General features: G+C 37.2%; 2 protein-coding genes across 3 annotated transcripts; one reads left to right on the top strand and one right to left on the bottom strand.

Moving 5' to 3' along the window:
- Positions 1 to 408: 408 nt before the first annotated feature.
- On the bottom strand, positions 409 to 9,297 carry LOC140271589 (tyrosine-protein phosphatase non-receptor type 12-like). 2 transcript variants are annotated; one of them, XM_072366858.1, is made up of 11 exons: positions 8,824 to 9,296; positions 5,423 to 5,531; positions 4,858 to 4,934; positions 4,645 to 4,740; positions 4,468 to 4,506; positions 4,275 to 4,346; positions 4,020 to 4,079; positions 3,537 to 3,679; positions 965 to 1,031; positions 789 to 866; positions 409 to 623 (listed from the first exon to the last, which is right to left on the bottom strand). In XM_072366858.1, the coding sequence occupies exons 1-11, from the start codon at positions 8,923 to 8,925 to the stop codon at positions 507 to 509; spliced, it is 960 nt and encodes a 319-aa protein (XP_072222959.1). In that variant the 5' UTR covers positions 8,926 to 9,296; the 3' UTR covers positions 409 to 506. The 2 variants fall into 2 exon arrangements, with proteins under 2 accessions (XP_072222959.1, XP_072222960.1); XM_072366859.1 differs by lacking the exon at positions 4,020 to 4,079 and having other exon boundaries at positions 8,824 to 9,297.
- Positions 9,298 to 14,340: 5,043 nt separating this feature from the next.
- Positions 14,341 to 17,888, top strand: LOC140272506 (uncharacterized). The gene is made up of 4 exons (XM_072367998.1): positions 14,341 to 14,473; positions 14,617 to 14,934; positions 17,081 to 17,234; positions 17,340 to 17,888. The coding sequence occupies exons 1-4, from the start codon at positions 14,440 to 14,442 to the stop codon at positions 17,422 to 17,424; spliced, it is 591 nt and encodes a 196-aa protein (XP_072224099.1). The 5' UTR covers positions 14,341 to 14,439; the 3' UTR covers positions 17,425 to 17,888.
- Positions 17,889 to 21,050: the final 3,162 nt, after the last annotated feature.

The raw sequence follows: 21,050 nt of genomic DNA, 5'->3' as shown, positions 1-21,050 counted from the left end.
TTATTTATTTTCTTAAGGCTGTTTCTTTGTTAAATCCAGATCCTGTGCTCCTTGTCTTTGTTTCCGCTTTTTTATGTGTTTAGGTTGTTTTTTTCTTTTTACGTAATTCGTTCTTTATTTGCTCAGAATTCTTCCCCCGTATGTTGCTTGTCTTCCCTGTGACTGTCTGCTCAGTCTGTTCAGTACTGTCTATGTTCATATGGGAATATATAACAAGATGATAAGAACATATTTGGTGAAGTGCTTAACATGCTTTCTGTGTAATTAAAAAAAACAAAAAACATTATTATTTGCTTGATTCTCATTAATCTTTTTCCTTAGTTATTACATTTCCTTAATCCCACAGTGGTCTCCAGCAAGGTCAAGAAAAGGGGCTAAAGAAAAGAAAGTAGGAGGTTTTTGTTTTTTTTTCCCTGACAATTCAACTTCTTAATGAAGTGAGTAACCTTTAAACGTAGGCTTTTTGGACATTTGGTCATCTGTTCCCACTATCTGCCCTGCCTGATTCAAAAGTGAGTTTTGCCATAGTTGCTCACCTCATTTTGGTAGGTGTGTGCATCCATGGAGTGCAAATATCTCTGAAACAGTAACTTGATGGTTCTGTAGACGAGCAGATATTGTTCCTGTGGTTAAACAAGAGAAACCTGCTCTGTTAGGAGACAAGGTCTTGGGGCATGATGCACAAAACATAAATAAACAAAAGGCCTTTGGAGCTATAGATGGATGGAACTGACATTGACATTAATTGCCTGAAATGCAGTCCAGCTAGTTGGAATATTTGACATTACCTTGGTCTGCACCACAGAGGGCCTCTGGGTTCTCATGTCTTGAACTAAATAGTAAATATCAAAATCCGAAGTGATCATCTAGAAACAAGCACAAAAAAAAAGACAGAACAGAAGATTTTATTTTTTAAATCGGTCTGAAGAATAATGGCAGAAAGTGTTTGGACAGAATATCTCACCTGCTTCCTCAAGAGGTTCCATGTATAATCAATGGCACAGAGGGCTCCTGTTCTCCCACAGCCAGCACTAAAATCACAGCAGCAAAAACTCTGACATTTTGCTTAGCACCAACAAGGACATTTTGTGTAACTCTTTTTACACTTCAGTAAATTCCACCAAACAAAAACAAAAATTCCACCAAACAAGATTTTTTTTTAAAAAAAAGTACAATTGTGTTGATTTTCTTTTGCTACATTTACTGCCCTGCAAAATTGTCTTTGATAGTTTTTTTTTTGTTTTTTTGTAAGTTACAGTTCTTGCTTAAAGACCAACCTACAAAGATCACAAAACACACAAAAGATGGTTTACTAAAAACTTGGAACTAAATGTAATAAACAACCAAAACTCATGACACACTGTCAAATGTCATTTCTATATTAAGGGCTCAAAATTTTCTACAATTGGAATGGTTTCATTGGTGTTTTATACACAGATGAATATTAAAGTTTGATTAGTCAGTAAGTTGACCTTTGATGTCCACAAATATGTCCTACGTAATGATGTCTAGTTTCCACGCCTGACTAATCTTTATTTAGCTGCAAAAGCTTCCAAGATGAAAGACCTTTTGACACTTTGAACACCTTCACATAAGACATTGCCAGTTAAAGACTTGTCCTTCACAGTGTTTTCAGTTGCATTGTATTCTCTTACAGTCCTTCCACTCATAATTCCTTACCTAAAACAGCAATGTTAGGATTCTTTTCTTTTTTCAAGTCGTGGACAGCAACCTTCAAACTAGTTGTGTCTTCTAAAGGTAAACTACTTCAGAGGTGGGGGTAATGAATTTTTCAAGTAACACACAAAGCCGAAAGAATACATGCAGCATGTCGCTATGCTATGCAAGTATGTGTATTCCTCATATTTTGTGAAAACAATAGCTGTTTCTAATTTTAATGTTGTTACTTATTAAAAACCACAACAGAAAATGCAATGAAACCCATTTTCCGTATCACTCAGGTGAAACAACGAGCCCCACACTAAGCTGCTCTTATCTATCAGCAAGCCTTCTTTACAGCCTTGGAGCCTTGATCATATACACTCAACAACGATTTGATCGCGCCTATTCACAGAAAAAAATAACTGTTGTTTCGCACAAAACACAGACAGGCAGTTCTCTGTCTGGAATGATACAAGTCAATGTTCTTCAGTCTAATCTGTCATTTTCAGTTGATAATGTTTAAAAACAGCAAAAGCATGAAGTGCTGAAATAATATCAGAGGGAATGCACACACATGCACTTGAAAGTATATTAGGTCGCTGGCTAACCACCTCCACGTATTTCCTGTTAAAAAGAGATAGAGGAGGTACCTGAAAGTCTAACATAGGGGACATGCACACACTGCCCACAGATAACATGCTGCCAAAGTAACGAGTCAATCAAAAGTTTGATTTGCGTGTTATGCAGTTTCACTCATAGGAGTGGAACATTTTGCAGCATCCGACTATGAGAAACTTAATTTCCATTGCACCTTCAAAAGTTCTGATGAAAGGCTGTGAAGGAGGGGAGGGGGGGCACGTCTGAAAACCGTCTCACTCCACATATTTTGTTTCAATATCCACAAAACGCAAGTTAAAACGTTATAATCCAAAGCAATACATTTATAGCATATTAACAAGACACGCTTCCACTTTCTGTAAGCTTGATTTCTTTTGAAAACTTACATTTGGCTTGTAGATAGTTTGTTCAGTAAATAAACAAAGCAATTTTAACTTGGTTTCATAATAAAAATCAAACAAGAAATACAAGTTTTCCATTGTGAGACTTCATCCTCTAATAATTATAAAAATATTATTAATTTTAATTCAATTTACTGTGATTATTCTTCACTGAGCTTGTAATGCTTTTTGAGTGGCTAGTCAAACTGCGAGTTATTAGTTACTGTTAGATATACAGTTGTTAATATTACCTTCCTTGGGGTTAATCATATTATCAACATGGAGGGTAAGGAAGAATAGGAGCATATACAGTGAGAATAGGAGTAGCCCACATATGAAGCCCTGTGGAACGCCATATGGAGCTGGACTTGTTTACCAACACTAACAAAAAGCAGATTGTAGAGCCAGTATAAGGCCTTTTCGTAATCTAAGATTAAATGCTTTTTTTGCTCTAACAATGCAATTCCACTATCAGTGCCAAATAAAAAAAAGAGTTTAACAGTAAAATTACTCACATAGAGGAGCCTTAGAGCAGCTTGAATTACTGCTCAGTGGTAATTTAAAACTGTTCTGTGCTCTGGCTTACATTGTGTGATGTTGGAAGTTCAATCACTGTAACAAACTGTGTCGGCCTGCTGCTCTGTCTGTGGTTTAGCCAACGAACGACATATCTGTAACAAGCTTGTGATGTTTTTTCTAAACAGAATAAAGCTCTAAAGTTACCTTTAGTTTATGATTACCCATGAGATCATAAAATAATCTACTTTGCAGCTGTGTCTTTCTTTTTGAAGAAAAAAAGGTGCATTTGAGACATTTTGTCATAAAAAAACAACAACAATCAGCATAAGACAAGACAAGTTAAGAAGACAGCCTGACCTGCAGTGGATGCAGATTGGGATGTCATCGTGGTCCTGGTAGATGCGCATCTCATGCAGCATGTCCAGAATGGGCGGAATGGTGTCTGGCACACCATGATCTGGCCAGTTGACATAGTGCAGCTGTTTCAAAGTGCGGCTGCACTGAAAAAGTATAAGAAAATAGGAAGAAGTTTTTAAACATTAAAGTTAAAGTTACAATGCAAGCCTTTTTTAAGAGCACATTTAAAAGTAGGCTTTTATATCGGCTCATGACACACGCATTCACCACACTTTTGTTCCCAAATGTGTCACTGTGACAGATGAAGAGTTGCATAAATCAGCAGAGACCATCTCTAAAAGGTCAAATGTGACAAAAGATTTTCTAAGATTTTAGTGACTGCCCTAATTCTTTGCAGCTGTCAGCAAAACACCAGCTGGTTATCTTTTACTTGTCTCAGGAGAATTGCCCTGACAACTGTTCTTTCTCACAGTCAGTGCTTACGTTGCGATAAGTCAACCTTAACGTCCTCGTCAGATAGTCTCCTTTATTTTCCTCAGAATCCTGTAAGAAAAAGGCAACAGCTTATTTTAAGATCGTTGCTTATTCCTGCTGTTTGAAAAATAAGATAGTGAGAATTTATTTTCTGTTGTAACCGTACCATACTGTGTAGGTGCCAGGTGTAGATAAAACTAAATTATAATGTCAGCATATGTTTTGGCACAGTTGTAGAAAAATGTGAAATATGAATTTACTCACACAGTGAACTGTAAAAGGCTTGCAATCGAATGTCTCCTCTTGTTTCTGTGGCCAGTATAGCTCACACTTTTTCTAGTGAAAAAAAAGGAACCTTATTTCTTACATTTCAATTATAGATTCACATACTAATGCAGAAATACCAACAGCCTATGAAAAAATTTGAGGAAATTAAGAAATTGAAAGACAGCGTTACCTTTCCCATCTCAAATTCTCTACAGGCCATCACAATCACCTCGAGAGTCAAATAAGAAAAAAGCAGAATCAGAACACAAGATGAGATGAATGATAAATGATAATTAGCTGTGGGTGGGGGAGAAAAAACAAACAAACACCTTGTTGGCAGTCACCCACAATTAACAGGAAGACCTACTTCAATTTTATATTCCCAAAGCATCCTCAAGAAGTCCACAACTGTGTGAGGGAGAGGACCCTGAGTAGCAACATATGCTCTGGAGCCTGACACTCCCTGTACACAAAGCACCGCAACACATTGTCAGTTACAGTATATACAGTATTGTATGATATGCAATAGTATTTAAATGAATAGAAAGGAGTTTTCTCACACAGGACAATATACATTTACCTTAATGAAACTTGCATTGATGTAGTCTGTGTCATTTTTACTTGTGGTGAAAGTGAGCTTTACTCTGCTGTGGTCAACTAAAATAAGAGATATAAGTGGTCATGGAATAAGTTGAAAAATAGTTTCTAAAAACATTTGTTTACATGTACATATTTTTTTAATCCCTTTTGCAGTACCATACTGACATATATTTTAAACTGTGGAATAGAGGATGAGATCTGTCAACATATTTAGTCACAGGAGACGAATAATGTAGCAGAAGAACAATGTTGTTTCCAAAACTTTAGTTTTGGTTATAAATGATATCTACGCATGAAATGACTAGTTATTGGAAATATTTGCTTTACTGTGTTAATGCATTAGTATCAGCAAGCCTATTTAAGATCATGATTTTTGACCAGTTCATTTTTATTTCCTTTTTACTCCCAAAAAGTCACAAAGTCTTAGTTATGTGTGACACAGCCACATCTACTTTGACGTAAACTCAGAGATTATCATAACTTTTGAAAGCAGAAGTTTATGCTCAACCACAATTTTAGCAAAAACTGCTCTGAGCAAAGCTTACATGGAACAATGTCCTTGTATCGGTTCTTCTTGACGTTTTCCTGCTTTTCTGCTGTCTTCGTCGGGAAGGTCTTGTCCATGCGATACTTCATTGACTGCTTTTTCAACCTCTGGAAAACACAAAAGACATTTTTATTGACTGCATACTGTACATTTAACCATGGCATGCATTTTTTTACCCTAACCCCTTAAAATAGAGGAAATGTCAGTGGACTTTTTTGTCACTGTCCATCACTCAATGGAACAAACACTATTTCACACTGCTGAGAGAGTAATGTATAGAAAGTGCCTGCCTATGTTTGGCCAAAACTCTTTACAGCTCAACTCTGTCCGAGCTTGTGTCTGACAGGTTGTATTTCAATTCCGTAGCCATTTGGGTTTCATGTGGGAAACCCCATTTTAAGAATTTGATTATTGTGTGAAGTATAGATGAAAATAGAATACACGGACTTGCTTTTGAAAATAAGACTAATAAAACTAATCAAATACTGAAACAGAGAATGTTTTTTCCCCCAGGTGCTAATACTGAATAAAAGCTCGCAAAACTTTTTTTTTCAAAAGTAGGGAAAGGATCATTAAAAAAAAAAGTTTCTGTATTGATATCAGATTTTCATAACACAACAATGCAATTGAGAGAACTACCAACAAATCTAAAGAAAATAACAACAGCAATAATGGTGATAATATTTTTTTGCTAATGTTTTTCTCTCTAAATATGAGGAAAAGTATGTAACTATAAGCGTCATGGTACATGTCCACACAAAGAATCACAACATTTATGTTCAATAAAAGGTACATCTGGATGTGGACCAGGTCAGTTTAGCTGTATGGACTCCTTCACTGTGATACCATGTCATATTGTGTGTGGAAACAAGTTCCATGATGGTAAAGGATTTAAAAGTCAACATTTCCCATTTTTGCCTCAGTCCATCTTTGACCAGCTTTGGCCCAAAGAAGGTGGAGGTGTTTCTGGATCTTTTTCAAATACTAGATGTTTATTCTTTTTGTATTGTAAAGTTTTTCACGGGAATTTTGAGGATTGGTCTACAAACTGAGTTCAAACACAGATGTTTTTTGAGGTGTCCCTGAGCTATCATGTCCATTTTTTAAAGCCAAACAACCTAAGAGGCCAAAAGATCACAGTTGTCCAATATTGACTTTCAGCCTAATGCACTGAGATTTATTCAGATTTACTTATATTATAAAATAAAAATAAATACAGTTATGTAATCTAGACAAAATATCTAGAGATCCAGAAATTCTTTGCACTTTTACATTTAGAGACATTATTTCAAGTTGTTGCACTGTTCTTTGCCTTTGAAACTAAGTTGAGGGGTGAACACAACTAGTTTTGAGACACCAAACAAGTACTCTCTCTTGCATTGCATGGTCTGGAGTAGTAAAGTAGTAGTAGTAGAATGTAGCTGTGTAATATCAATTCATAAAAAAATGTTTTGTCAAAAACTGCATCATCTGGTCCTCACCAGGTCTTAAAATTATGTCAATAAAATCTCAGATGGACAACATAATATGTTAAACTTTATTTATTTAACAAATAAATGATTCAATCAGTCATTATTTGGGTAGATAAAGCTCAGGTCTATCAGTTTATCCGATGATGCAACAGCTTATAAAACTACCTTCAGCAGATGTCAGTCTCTGTCATCGTTTCACACTTCTCTACAGTTTTGGCCCACACTTCTCTACAATGCTGCTTCCGTTCATTGAGGTTTGTAGGCATTTGTTTTATGCACAGCTCTCTTAAAGTTGAGGTCTGCACTTTGCATTGCAATCGTGAGTCTATTCATTTTAGCATGTCTGTTGTAGATTTACTGGTGTACATTTGAGCTTATTTGACTCAAGAAAACCTTGATTTACAGAGGTCAAGTCAATGACTCAATTACTGTTCGGGTAAGGGAATGTATGGTCCAGATCCTGTGAGACAGAAAAAAACAAACAAAACTGAAATCATCACCCACCGACCACTGTACTTGATAGTTGATATGAGGTGTTTGTACCTACACGCTGTGAGGGGTTTTCACAAAATGTGGCACTGTACATTGTGACCAAACATCTCCGCTTTGGTCTTGTCTGTCTAAAGGACATTGTTGTAAAAGTCTTTTTGGTTGTTTTGAATGCAACTTGCAACTTGCAACCTGAGGTGAATTTGAGTGGACGTCCAGTCCTGTGAAAATTGTCAGCTGTCTTGAATGTTTTCCACATGCAAATAATCCTTCTCACTGTAGAAGAACGGACTCCAAATAATTTGGAAATGATCATATTATCCATCCTAGATTGATAGGCAGCGATAATTGCTTTTCTACAATCATGGCTGATGTCTTTCCTCCAGACAAAACGTCTGCTTTTATGTACGTACTCACACTTGCTGATGATAAGTTTATCAAGTGTATTCCATCAGCAACAACTTCCTGCTCCTTACAATCTTAATTAAAAATCTTATCTATCTGGTTTTCCACCATTTGGTTGCTTAGTTTTTTTTTTCTGAATAGATAGTGACACACTCTAATATGCCATTCAATGTTATTCATCACAGGTTGCACTTACTTAATTTTACCAGGCCTTAAAATGAAGTACTAGATGATTTTTATTTTGTCCTGAAACCTCAGAATTTTAAAGAGGGTCTACTTTCTGTTTCACACGACTGAATCAGCCCCAGATGAAGAAACTGACCCTGATGCTTCATAAGACTATTTTCTTCCAAAGCTGATTGACACTTTAACTCATAGCACATCTACACTTACAGGACCCATTGAGACACTGGTCTTTTTGTTCAGAGGCAATTCTGGCAAAAAGTTTCAGACCATCTTTCAATACTTTACACCACAGAGTGCTTTTGTCCTTAAAGGAAGTGATGCCATAGACCCCTTCCTGTAAAGTGGTTGTGGTGGGACCAATATGACAGCACAGGGGCAGCATGTGAAGCACACGATGCTCTCCTAAGGCACTTGTAAGTAACTCATCACCATGGCAGCAGACCACAGATGATGTCATTGACACTTCGGAGGGAGATTTTTCTGTTCATGTGTGTACATGTGCTTGTCACAAGCGCAAGTCTTTGTTAGTTGTTCGGGGTTACAATTTGCCTACAAGTCTTCCTCATTGATGGGCCTTCAGTGACAAGCATCAGCAAAGAGGAAGCATAAAGATGGCGTAGAACTGTTAATACAAAAGCTGAGTACTTCCCTGCCCATGATGTCGGTTGTGGCTTTTTGAATATGGGGAAAGAGCTTGAACTCTCATTTTCACTGACCTTACAATTCATTCAGCAAAGGAATGTGGCAAATTTTATATGGAAATGCAACAACTCATCTATATTGAGACTCCATCCACAGTACAAGTAAAAGCAGTACCTCAGTCAATGGAACATTCGAGTTGACTTACCTCAAACTCCACAGCAATACAGTCTGATGCCACCTCGTCCAAGGTTTCCTGCCTCTCCAGATGGGTCAGGATACTCCTCAGATTCCTGGCCTGTTGCTCCATGGTTGGCTATTGGCAGGACACCTTTCACAGGCATGACAGGTCACAAAGGTCTTTGTCCACAGATCATGGAGTAACATTGACAGGGCTTGTGTTGAGTGCTGTGGCTCTTCTGTTGCTACGCATCGCACTTCCCTATTTCAACTCTACCATCAAGGAACTGTTGTGACGGAACATATGAACTGTCTTAGAGGAAGCACAAGTAAGCTAACAGGTTCTGTGGTCAGATTAAAAATATTGCCGCGCCCCCTGGGTGTCTCTCACTGGGTCCTAAAGTCATCCAGCTGTTTAAATAAATTCAAGTGTTGAAAAAGGCGAGGACAACACCTACAAAGAAAAGTGAGCCCCATATGTATGCACATTAACAGGCTTAAACAGCTGATCCTACGGAAATTCAGAATGCATTGAAAGTAGTGTAACCTGTTGAACAAGATTCAGAACTGACAACAGGAGTGGACAAGTGATAGGCTTAGAGTAAAGGTAGAGGAAGTGGTGCAAAGACTGTCTGAAAATCTTGAAAATCCCTTGACTTAGTTTCAGTTGGCTCTCTGAAAGGTTCTCATTTACCAACCTTTAGTCAACAGTAGCCATTTTAACATTTGAGATTTAATGTCTTGTAAATCTCGAATATTGCTCTCTGTGATTTGTTTAGTGAGCAAGCAGCCCTCTTTGTAATTTCTCCAAGAAGGCTTTAAAGAACAGTGGGAGGAGCTCGATGTCAGGAACCATGGGAGTCATGAAAAGTCACCCGTGTAAACTTTTAGCAAGCTTAATTCTAATAAGGTTATGACATATGAATAATAGGTTACACACTTTATCTACAAGAGAAGTACACACTCAGTTCATATGTGAAGGAGTAGCCTTTAATGCCAGTTATTTATAAAGCAATGTCTTTTGTTAGAGGTGGCTCAATGAGGACTTTGCAGTGTTCAACAGGTGGTGTTCACAATATCAGTTGCACAGTGGCATCTAGTGGCTTTGTGGTAAAATCACAAAAAGTCTGGTGTGTAACAGGAGAACAACTCGTGATCTTTGTGCAGTATCAGTGCAAGTCAAACTGACTTGTGCTGTCATATTCAAAAAGTGGTTTTCATATTCCTAACCTAACACGACAAGTTAAAGATGAGCTAATATATGTAATGAGTCTTAATAGGAGAACAGTGAAGTTGTCTTTTATGCACTTATTTTATACATATGAGTTATGGGTATTACTATGAAAGCATCACAGCTTTGTATAGCCTTAAAGGGCAGTTCATTTATCGTTAATCACTTTCAGTTACATAGTGCTCCAACTATTTTGCAGTTGGGCTCAGATATTGTTTCTTGGTTGTACAACTTACTAACGACTAGAAAATCATTTGTAGCAAAGGAAAGATCCTTCCATGGCTACACAGCAAATAAAGAACGCATTTCAGGAAGTAGACATGCATGTAAAATCTTAAAAAGAAAGCATTCCAGCATTTTTGGAATTGGAAGAAAATGGTAAATGGTCTGTGCTTATATAGCACTTTTCGAGTTCAGTTGACCACTAAAAGCACTGTTATACGACAAGCCACATTCACCCAGTCACACACACATTCATATAGCATGTCTTAGTCTATACATGTTACAGGCTATAAAGTGCTCTTTTGTCTATTGCACACATTTACACACCGATCGATGCATCTGAGGCAACGTTGGGTTCAGTGTGTTGCCCGAGGACTCTTTGACATGTGGTCTGGGGAAACCAGGATTCAAACTGCTGACACATGATGAACATGGCCAGGCAATCGGTCAATCAAGGATACAGTATACACAAAGATTTCCTGAAGCCACTCCTAAGATTTCTTGGTGGTATGCTTTAGTCACTGTCCTACTGGTGAACTTTCTCCCCATCGTGATATCTCTCTGAACTCTGGAAAGGGTTTCCCCATCACCAGCCGATGTCCGAGACCATGATGCTGCCATCACCATGTTGTACCGTAAGATTATTGATGAGGTATCACTCAATCCCTAGTTTTTCTGCATCAATCATGGAGTCTTTCTGGCCACTCTACTCTGAAGCCCTGACTTTGAGCTGCGCGCTGTGCTTCTGTGAGGTTCTCTAATATCTGAGGTGGAACTCTGCATGTCATTCATAGATACCATTGGCTTTTTGTTTTGCTGCCTGAACAAGACCTTTCAGCCCTGACTATTCGGTTTAGCTGAGCAGCAACCTCCTCAGTTTGAGAGTAATGAAAATGATGCAGATATTTTCCTGTATACTTTCCTGGATCTATACCCATCTTGCTTCTCAAGTTTCTGGATTATTATTTTAAATCATTTTATAACAATAATAAAATATATATTTTTTTAAATAATAATTTTTATTTGACGCACCCTGTCAGATTTGAAACCTAACAAATCTGTTCTATGTTCAGAGAATTCACTTACACTCATGAAAACATATAGACTAACATCTGTGTAAAGGCGTCTAAAGAAACAGTGATGGTAGGAGTACTTGTATCAATGGCGCTCAGCTGTAAAAGTTATGACATGAAGTCAGAATTTTACTGTCTCTATTATTTGATAAATCAATGAAACACTCCAATGACCCATTGCGTCCACTGTGTGTAAGTTGAAAGTCAGAAAAAAACAAAAGTACTACATGTACAGAATAAGCAGCACTCTATGTGTGTGTGTGTGTGTGTGTGTGTGTGTGTGAGAGAGAGAGAGAGAACGTGTGGAAAGGCTATTTGTAGAACTTTAGGTGAGATAGCTGAGTGATGAGAGCAAAACAATACTCAAAAGCAGTTTTTGTCACGAAGCGTTGGTGCAGGAAGGCAGGACCCAGATGCAGAACTTCAAATTCAAAAGGTTTATTCCAAAAAAAGACAAGGAGCAAGAACAAAAGGCGTGGCAGAGCCGGATCTCAAAAATACTTGACTGTGGGAATTAAACAAGACTATGTGGGAATTAAACAAGACTATAAGATAAGATAACAAACATGACTATTAATAACTGTGACTATGAATGAACAAATACACTCTGAAACTGTGAGGCAAAACCAGACTTAGCTTTTCATGAACATGACATGAAAGGGAAGTGAGGATTCTGCAAAGACTGTGACTGAACCTGGAAACTAAATGCTGTGGGGAAGCGATTGGTGATGATGTGCAGCTGTGAAATGGAAAACAGATGACATGAGTGAACCTAACGTGAGAGGGGATAAAACATGAAACATAACAAATGGCCGGAAAATAAGAATATTAAAACATAAACTGTGACAGTTTTTGTAAACCACACTTATGTGCAGGAAGCTAAAAGATGCATGCACAGCACTCTTTAACATCAAAATGAGGGTACTGTGTCTGATATTGCTTTTACATGGTAATTGAGATATGATATCATGTATACTTTATTCTCTACCGTGATTATATTTTCATCATTTTCAAACAATCCTTAATTGCTTTTAGTAAAGAGATAACAAGTCTGTTTAACTTTTTTCTTTCTTTCGTTTCAGTCACAAAGTTTGACAATGATAGCAGCTAGTTACTAATGGTGAAAGATAATAACATTTTAATAACTTTCACTACTAACCTAAGTGCTATGACTGGTGGGGAAATTAATAGATTTCAATACTTTAATAGTTAAATTTTTATGTAAACACCTAAAGTGTTCTTCAGTACATACTGAGCTTGAACTAAAATCATTAAGTAAATGTAATTTTTGTAAATTCGTATTTGATTTTTCATAAATCAGTCTTTGAATATGTTTGTATCCACTCTTGGATAGCTTTGTGTGGGCTTTTTTCATGTGATATTCTCACATGAATCAAACTTTGAAGAGAAAATTATAATTCAACAGGAAAAGTAAACTTTTTTTTTCATGAATATTGCTGTTTTAATATCTTGTGAAGTGTCAATGCAACACTTATTGAGTTATCTATGAACTGAAATTAAATTGAGATAAAATTGTTACTTATGATGAACTAATATGAATCCAAAGTGTACTGTTATATGAAAACAAAAGTGTCCCTCCGTCAGTTCTAAGATTTTATGTATTGGCAGCTGATGAAAATATTTTTCGTTCCTTAATGGCTCTTGAAATTAGGTTTAACCTATTTAGGTTCAGCCTCAGATTTACAACAACACATGACTTTACACCAAATCATTATTAGCATAAAAAAATAAGCTGAAATTCAGAAGCTTTGTATACTTCTTGCAGAAAATAAGAAGATAAGTAGCAGCCAAGTGCTACTAATCAAATGCATTTAACTGACTGATCATCAGCAGGTGTGAGAACTTATAGAAATTTGGTCAGATTGATCGAGTATTTAGGTGTGTGTTGACACAATGCCAAGTAGGAAAGACTTCAGCAATGATCTTAGAGTAGCAATTGTTGCTGCCCATCAATCTGGGAGGGATTATAAGGTAATTTCCGAACAATTAGGACAGATGGCAGTTTTGATCGATCATTCTACAGTGAATTCACAATTGGAAGACATTCCAATCTTTAAAGGATTAGACATCCCAGCAAGTTCTTCCTAAAACTCCAAGAACTAAATATCAGACTCTACAGACTTCAGTATGTTAAAATTTGTGACAGTACAATTTAAAAAAAGACCAAACAAGTATGCTTCAGTTGGAATGGTTGCCAGAAGAAAACCTCTTCTCTCTTAAAAGCTCAATGTGGGATGAAAACCAAATGCAGCAAATCAGCATAAACACCTCATACCAACTATCAAGCAAAGTGGAGGGGGAATAATAATTTGGGATTGTTTTGCAACCACAGGACCTGGGCACCTTGCAGTCACTGAGCCAACCATAAATCCCTGTGAGGCCATCTATCTGATAGCTAAAGTGTGGCAGAAATTGGGTTATGCAACAGGACAATGATCCCAAACACAGCAGTAAGTCTACAACACTATGACTGAAAAAGAAAATAATCAATGTGTTGCAATAGTCCAATCAAAGACCAGACTTCAACCCTACTAAAATGTTGTGGCATTATGTTCAGAGAACTGTGCATAGAAGAATGTCAATGCCAAAATTCTTTCACAGCAATGTGACAGATTGATGCTTCTTTTGCATTTCAGCTTAGTTTTTGTTTAACAATGACATGTGTCACGAGTTGTAGAACATGTGAGGTTATATTTACCTCTTTTTTTATACCTAAAACCTAAGAATTCAAAGAGGGCATACTTCTATTTCACATGAATGCAGCATTTTCATTCTGACTCGACTCAACTTGTCTTACAGCAAGTCTTCAACTTCATTGTGATAAAAGAGAGACACAGCATACATTGGAGGTGAATTCATTATTGCCTGCAAGTATATCACCAGAGGTTTCCTGTTCAGTAAAAAGTACTGGTGCCGAGGGTCCTCCAGAAACTCTTGTGAGATTTTGGTGGATTCAGAAGGTGTTGCCAGAACTACATACGCAGATAGGTCACTCATACTTGATGCAAGAAGAGGAGGGCTGTTTGTGAAAGTGACTAATCTTCAACTGGACGACTCTGGAGTGTATTGGGTTGGGATTGACAAAATATATGCTGACATGATGATTTCAGTCACTGTGATTATCACTGGAGGTAAGAAAAAAAAACAGAGCCTTTTAATAATTAGATTATATTATTTCATCACTGTTAGTAAGATGTATGAACTCCATTTACATATCTATTCCATACTGTTAAGCTTAGAAGATTCACACAGACGTTTTACTTCTTTGTAACAGTTCCTGTATCGAAACCAAGACTTTGGCCTTTGAGCTCACTGGCAGACAGGCCAACATGTTTGGGGAAGCCAGTCACTGTGCGCTGTGGCTGTATAAAGGGCACTGGCATTCATTATGCCTGGTATCAGCGCACACACCACATGGACTTCCTGCTTCACCGCTCATCAGATTTGAGACTAGACTGCAGTACAGTGGAAAGAGACAGCAAGTATTACTGCTTTGCCAATCATGACATAAGTGGCAAGGAGAGTGACATCCTCTCTGTGCAGGTTCTAATGCCTGCAGACAGTGACTGTATCTATGCTCTTAGTATTCAGGGTAAGAGCACTCAACCATATTGTACTCCATAAATACCATCACAAAACGCGTATTGTATGAGGTCTGTGTTTGAGAAATGTTCCCACATATCCTTAAAACTCCACATGGCACATAACCAATGAAATATAAAAAAATGTGTGATGTGTTGTATTTGTATTTATTCCAGATACAATCCCAATTATTTCTGGTAATTTTCTTTCACCATTACAAATTAAACCCTCTAAATGCTTTATGCTAACACAGCGATGATAAGCATGGTTTTGCAATCACATCTTGTCATTTTCACAGCTCACTCTCTTTTAAGTTTTTAAGTGAGGGTGGTGTACTGATATGAAAAAGTCCTTTGTTGTTGTCAGAGTTAAACGGAACAAGTTAGCTGTGTATGCTTCGTATCTGGCAGAGGAAATTTTCATGTAGTCACGTAGTTAGTAAAGAACTGAAGAAAACCGGAAGGGGAATCATGAGATGTTGTGTAATTGACTGACTATCCCTTAAATAATTTTTGGGTCTCCAGAAATGTGATGTGTGAGTGTTCTGGTGACTGAGTGTTTATTGTTAGTCTGGGTGTGGCTGTGTTTTCTGTGCCAACACATTTCTGGAGTTTCTGTTATTTCTTCAAGATTCTGACGCAAGTGTGAACTCAGTGTACCATGCTTCTTAATCCATTACGTTGCCCCTTTACTTACTGCCAACAATAAACTATCACGTATTTGTGAAGAGGGGCCTCAGCCCATCTCTAAGTTGCAGAAACAGAGCATGTACAGGATACATTAATCATCCATAATTTCCATGAATATTGTTCCATATTTTTTCTTTTAGTGTTCACAAACAGCAACTGGTTAAAGTCCTTGTATGTATGTTTTGATTTAGTGATTCAGTGGTCATATTTAAAAGCAGCATTGCACAATAATCCTTACCTCTTTTAACCTTGGAAATTTTAGGATTTAAAAATAAACTGCATTTTTATCGGGATTGTTTCTGTAAAACTAAAATCACACCATCAATATAGCTATTCATTAATTCATTTTCCATACCTGCTTTATCCAGCAGAGGGTCACAGGGGCATCAGTATGTGTCAAAGCATAAATTCTAAACAAATTCTACCAAAAAGAGAGTTAAATTTGCTTTGCTCTTTTGCTGAAAAAAAAGAATCAGAAGCTAAATGTAAGTTTTAAAATGTAGGCCACAGAAAGTGGTAGCTTGTTTATATGCTACACATTTATTGTTTAATCCAAAACAATAAATAAAGTTTTATCTTGCATTTTGTGGATGTTGTAATTGAATATGTCCGATGAGAGTTTTTTCAGAATTATCCTTAATCATGCATCCTGTCAGGTTTGAGACCTTATCATAACAGATCTGTTCGATGTTCAGAGAATTCAATTACATTAACTTAACCATTACTGACTGATTTCTGTGTAAAGGTGTCTAAAGAAACACTGATAGTCGGAGGATGCATTAGTGCACAGCTGTAAAAGTTATGACATGAAGTCAGTATATTTTAGAAGATTTCAGAAGATTTTAGTCTAATTTTTGATGAATCAATTAAACACTTCAATGACCCATTGTGTCCACTGTGTGTAGGTTGATAGTCAGAAAAAAACAACATGTAGAAAACTGTATATATCAAGAGGCTTTTGTGGCTTCATTGCTAATAATAAATGTGGTGTATTTGTTCGTGTCCTTTTGAAGTGAGGGCTGAAGCTGAGGTGGTGGACAATGTGCCAGCAATCTACTTATCAGTATGTGAGTGTGTGAACATCGTCTATAGAATAAGCAGCACTGTATGAGTGTGTGTTTGTGTGTGAAAATGGGTGACAAAAGGCACTGTAAAGGTTGTAGAACATTGCCAATACCAAAAAGACTTAATTTAGGTCTGTTTACTCTGAGTGTGCCAAAGTAACACTCAAAGCAGTTTTTGGAACACCTCATGTATGTGGAGGAAGCTAAAAGCACCACAGTCCACCAAAACAATTTCCTCCAATCACACAGCGCTCTTTAACATTAACAGGGATACGTGTGACAATATGAGCCAGGTTTCTGTGTGCTGATGATGTTTAAACTGTTTTTTTTTTCTCCTCTCATTGTACTATACACACATGCAGAAAAGAGTGGCAATGCAATAACTCCCTTTTTTAATCATCAGGCCAACCTGATAACGACTGTGCGGACAGAATGAACACATCAAGAGCCAAAACTCTGCCCATGACCACCTGCAAATCTTCCATAAAAGTCCAGTCTGATGGGAGGGACCAGTTTGTACAAGTCAATCAAACTGATCTGAATGTGTTTTTTCGCAGGTGAGACTAAATGTTTCTCTCATACTCTCTGAGTATCAAATGTTGAAATTATATCATGCTGACAACATACTGTTTGTCTGTAAAACACATGTCTTTGTTTTTCAGGACATGGACTAGGGTGCCACTTTGGTATACGCTGCTGCGTTGTTTTTTTTGCATCCTTACTGCTGATTTTGTGCCTAGTTCTTAGATGCAGGAAAACAACATGCAATAAATGTCATGTATGAGCAGAAGAATTCAATTCAATTCTATTTTATTTATATAGCGCCAGATTACAACACTTGTCATCTCAAGGCACTTATGTTTATGGGTTTTTTTTTATGTTTATGCATTTAGCAGACGCTTTTATCCAAAGCGACTTACATGTAGGCAGATAGGGTAAGGGGGTCTTGCCTAAGGACCCCTACTGGAGGTAATACCTTTCATGCAGGGGATTTGAAACCAGGTCTCCCACACAGAAGGTGGCAATGATACCATTGCACTATCCAGTCCCAGGGTCCCACTTAAGTAATATAGTCCAATTCAAGCCAATTGGAATTCAATTCATTGTAATCATAATCCAATTAATTCATATAGGGCCAATTAAAAAAATAATATCCTAGCTAAGGAAACCAACAGATTGCCTTCAGTCCAATCTCCCGTTCTAGCGTGCCTGTGGCGACTGTGGAAAGGAACGACTCCCTTTTAACAGGAAGAAACCTCTGGCAGAACCAGACTCAGGAAGGGTGGCCATCCACCTCGACCAGCTGGGGTTTGAGAAGACAGAAAAGAGGGAACAGAGGGGGGAAAAACACCATAACACCATTCAAAGGATACCTATTGGAACAAGGAAACACAAGTTAATAACCACAATAATGTCACACGTACATAATATCATTTGAGAAATTAAACATTTCTTGCCACATCTTGGCAAGAAGGAGGTAAACTTTTTACAGTGACTTGTGTTTTAATGAGATAGTTCTCAGGAAGCTATCAGCTCGTGTGACACAGGTTTTGTGGTTTTATTGTTTGCCAAAGGTTATTCTATACCAGCTCATGATTCGTGTCTGCATCAGCTTGTTTGTCAGGGTGTCACCCGCAGTATTTCATCAAAAATAATAACCACTGTTATTTATCTCAAATAGTCAAAATTACTATTTGAGAAACACTCACACATAAAGGTCATTGCATATATTTGCCTAATCAGGCTTTGCATTTTATGCTTACAAAGAAGTTTTAAAATAGAACGGGGAAGGAACTGTGCTTTCTTGAATGAATTCTGTATTCAGAATTCATTCAAGCAAGCATTCATACTAAAGTTATACTTTTAAGATGCCAGCTTGGAGTGATTATCATTACTAATGATGTAAACAGAAATTAGGCTTTGCTCAGTGAAGATTGCTTATTTGTCACGTTGTGAATTTGAGACTTTTGACATCACAAGATGGAACAATAAAACTGTTTTATTTTTATACCATCCGTGTAAACACATGACATGCATCATTATAAAATAGGAGATGCATTTTAAGGCCATGGACGTTGATCAAAACAGCAAAGCGATCTTATTCAGGAAGATAATCTTATTGAGGTTCATAATGCTGTTACAGTTTATGAAGTACCAGTGAGTGTAAACCAAATACAGGTATTTAGGGTTTGGATATTTCATGATGACACATTCGAGTCAATTGCAGAATATGAGGAAATGGAAATACCTCACCCATATCTTGACAAAAAAGCCTACCTTATCTACCTTCTCAAACAATGAGTTAGTGTTGAGGTGTTTAATGGCACTGAAATATGTAGTCTAAGTTTGTTTGATTAAACTTCCAAAAGGTTGGCTGAAGAATGTGTTCAGCACCAGATTGAGACAACAATAAATAAATCCAATTAAATTTACTGCCATAAAGGATATGTAGCAAAGCTGCTATGGGAAACCCCATTCTTTTATGACATCTTTTAAAAAGGCCGCCATAGCCTTCAATCGATTCTGGACAAAATATTAAATTACATTCTGTTTGTGTTCTGTGTCTGTAAAATTACATTAGACCCCCTAAAAAAAGAGTTCATTGAGCCGTTATATTTCCTCCCTTCAATGTGACGTACATAAGCCATGCGCCTTTTATCAAAAGAAAGTTATGATAGAGGCGTCACACTGCCCTGGTTGAAGGAAAACCACAAGCAGACTATTTTGAAGGAAAACTGAAGCAGGGATTTGGGCTTTGGGCTGCGTCTGTTTCTTGTTGTCTGCCAGGCTCGTCTTATGTTCAGACAGGCCCAACTGCTGCTGCCTTCAGAGCAAACGAACATGAAAACTTGTTTTAAGTTTTAACAAAACAAAAAGAAATGATCAAAAATATATGAATAGAGCAGAGCGGATGTGAAAGTTTACTTCTGCTGCAAATGATAGTTCAAGTTCAATGACAAGTTTGTGAGTCTATTCATCTAACAGGAACTGTGCATTTGATATTTATTCTGATGGACAACATGAAAAAAACAGCAAAAAATGGTCCAGGTTTCTTTGCGATGTATTTATGTGCTAAAAGGAATTAGATAGATCAGACTTGACCAATTTAATTAAATTAAGAGGATTTATGAAAGAATGTATCCTTAAATTGGCCTGGGGTTAACCATTTGAGCAGCATGTTTTGTTTAAACCAAGAAACATTCCCCAGAGTAGCAAAACTAAACTAGGTGAGGTTTACCATGGCCATTGGTTTATTAGGTATTGGCATCTGGGGCTGGAGGATAGCCCTTGATTAAAAAAAACTAAAAACAAACAAACAGATCTATTCATGAACATAACTCTCATAAGTCATAGATAGATCAAAAGCAAAGCAGAGTTATTCATGAGTGAGACTACTTTAATATACTTTAAATAATCAGTGATGTCGATATACATATTAAATATCTTCCTGGATTATTTTTAATGTCAGGAACAATCCATAAACATGCCAGATCCTGGGATAGATCCAAGGTGAGTTACATTGTTCAGAAGTTTATAAGGGATGGTCTTAATCCTCTGAGATTTCTTGTTTCAGGGAAGAGCTGTGGCTCTGCTGGTGAAGTGGAAAATGGAGAAATTCACTATCCTGAGGGAATTGATTTTGGTGCAAAAGCTTCTGTCACTTGTAAACCCGGGTAAGTAATGAAGTGATAATTCAGATGATTCATGTTTGTAAAATGAACAATAATGTTTCTTAAACAAAAATTGGCACCTAAAATGAAACTGCTTCCAATGGCAAGCAGCCCCAATGTTCAAATAAACAAATTCAGTTTCATATGGCTCTCTGTTATGATTAATAAGTTCAAGTTTTTACTTTTTTACCCCTCTATCAGTTACGTTTTAGTTGGAAATACAGAACTCAGTTGTGGTGACAGTGGATGGATGGGCAGGCTGCCTGTATGTGAAGGTGGGTAGTAAGTTTGTTGTAATTTCATTTTGTAGCCATGAACTGTCAATTGTTGTAAATGCTGGTTTTGTTAAATATATAGCATTTACTAACTATGAACTTCTTGTTTTTGGAATACTACCACTGTCTAGCTTAACCCCCCGCAAGGGTTGAGTGTGAAGATCCTGATATTAAAAATACAGGCTTGATTGAGGAGCCTTCTACGTCCACTCACACACTTGTCTACAGTGAGCTGCCAAAGGAATCAGGAAACATCATGAAAGGAGCACATAAACAGACAGTGAATTGTCAGTGGTTGCCTGGGCTACCAGAATATATACGAGTCACTATGTAATCAATCGAAAAATATTCTAAACATAATTATGTGGCGTTTCTGTCTTCCCAATATTAGTTAGAAAAAAAAATTGGGAAGGTGCTGTCGGACCAC

The sequence above is a fragment of the Leuresthes tenuis genome, unplaced genomic scaffold (genome assembly GCF_036924035.1).
Source record: "Leuresthes tenuis unplaced genomic scaffold, fLeuTen1.0.hap1 SCAF_16, whole genome shotgun sequence".
Classification (NCBI taxonomy): domain Eukaryota; kingdom Metazoa; phylum Chordata; class Actinopteri; order Atheriniformes; family Atherinopsidae; genus Leuresthes; species Leuresthes tenuis.
The sequence above is the reverse complement of the archived record's forward strand: the minus strand, read 5'-3'. Positions and strand labels throughout refer to the sequence as shown.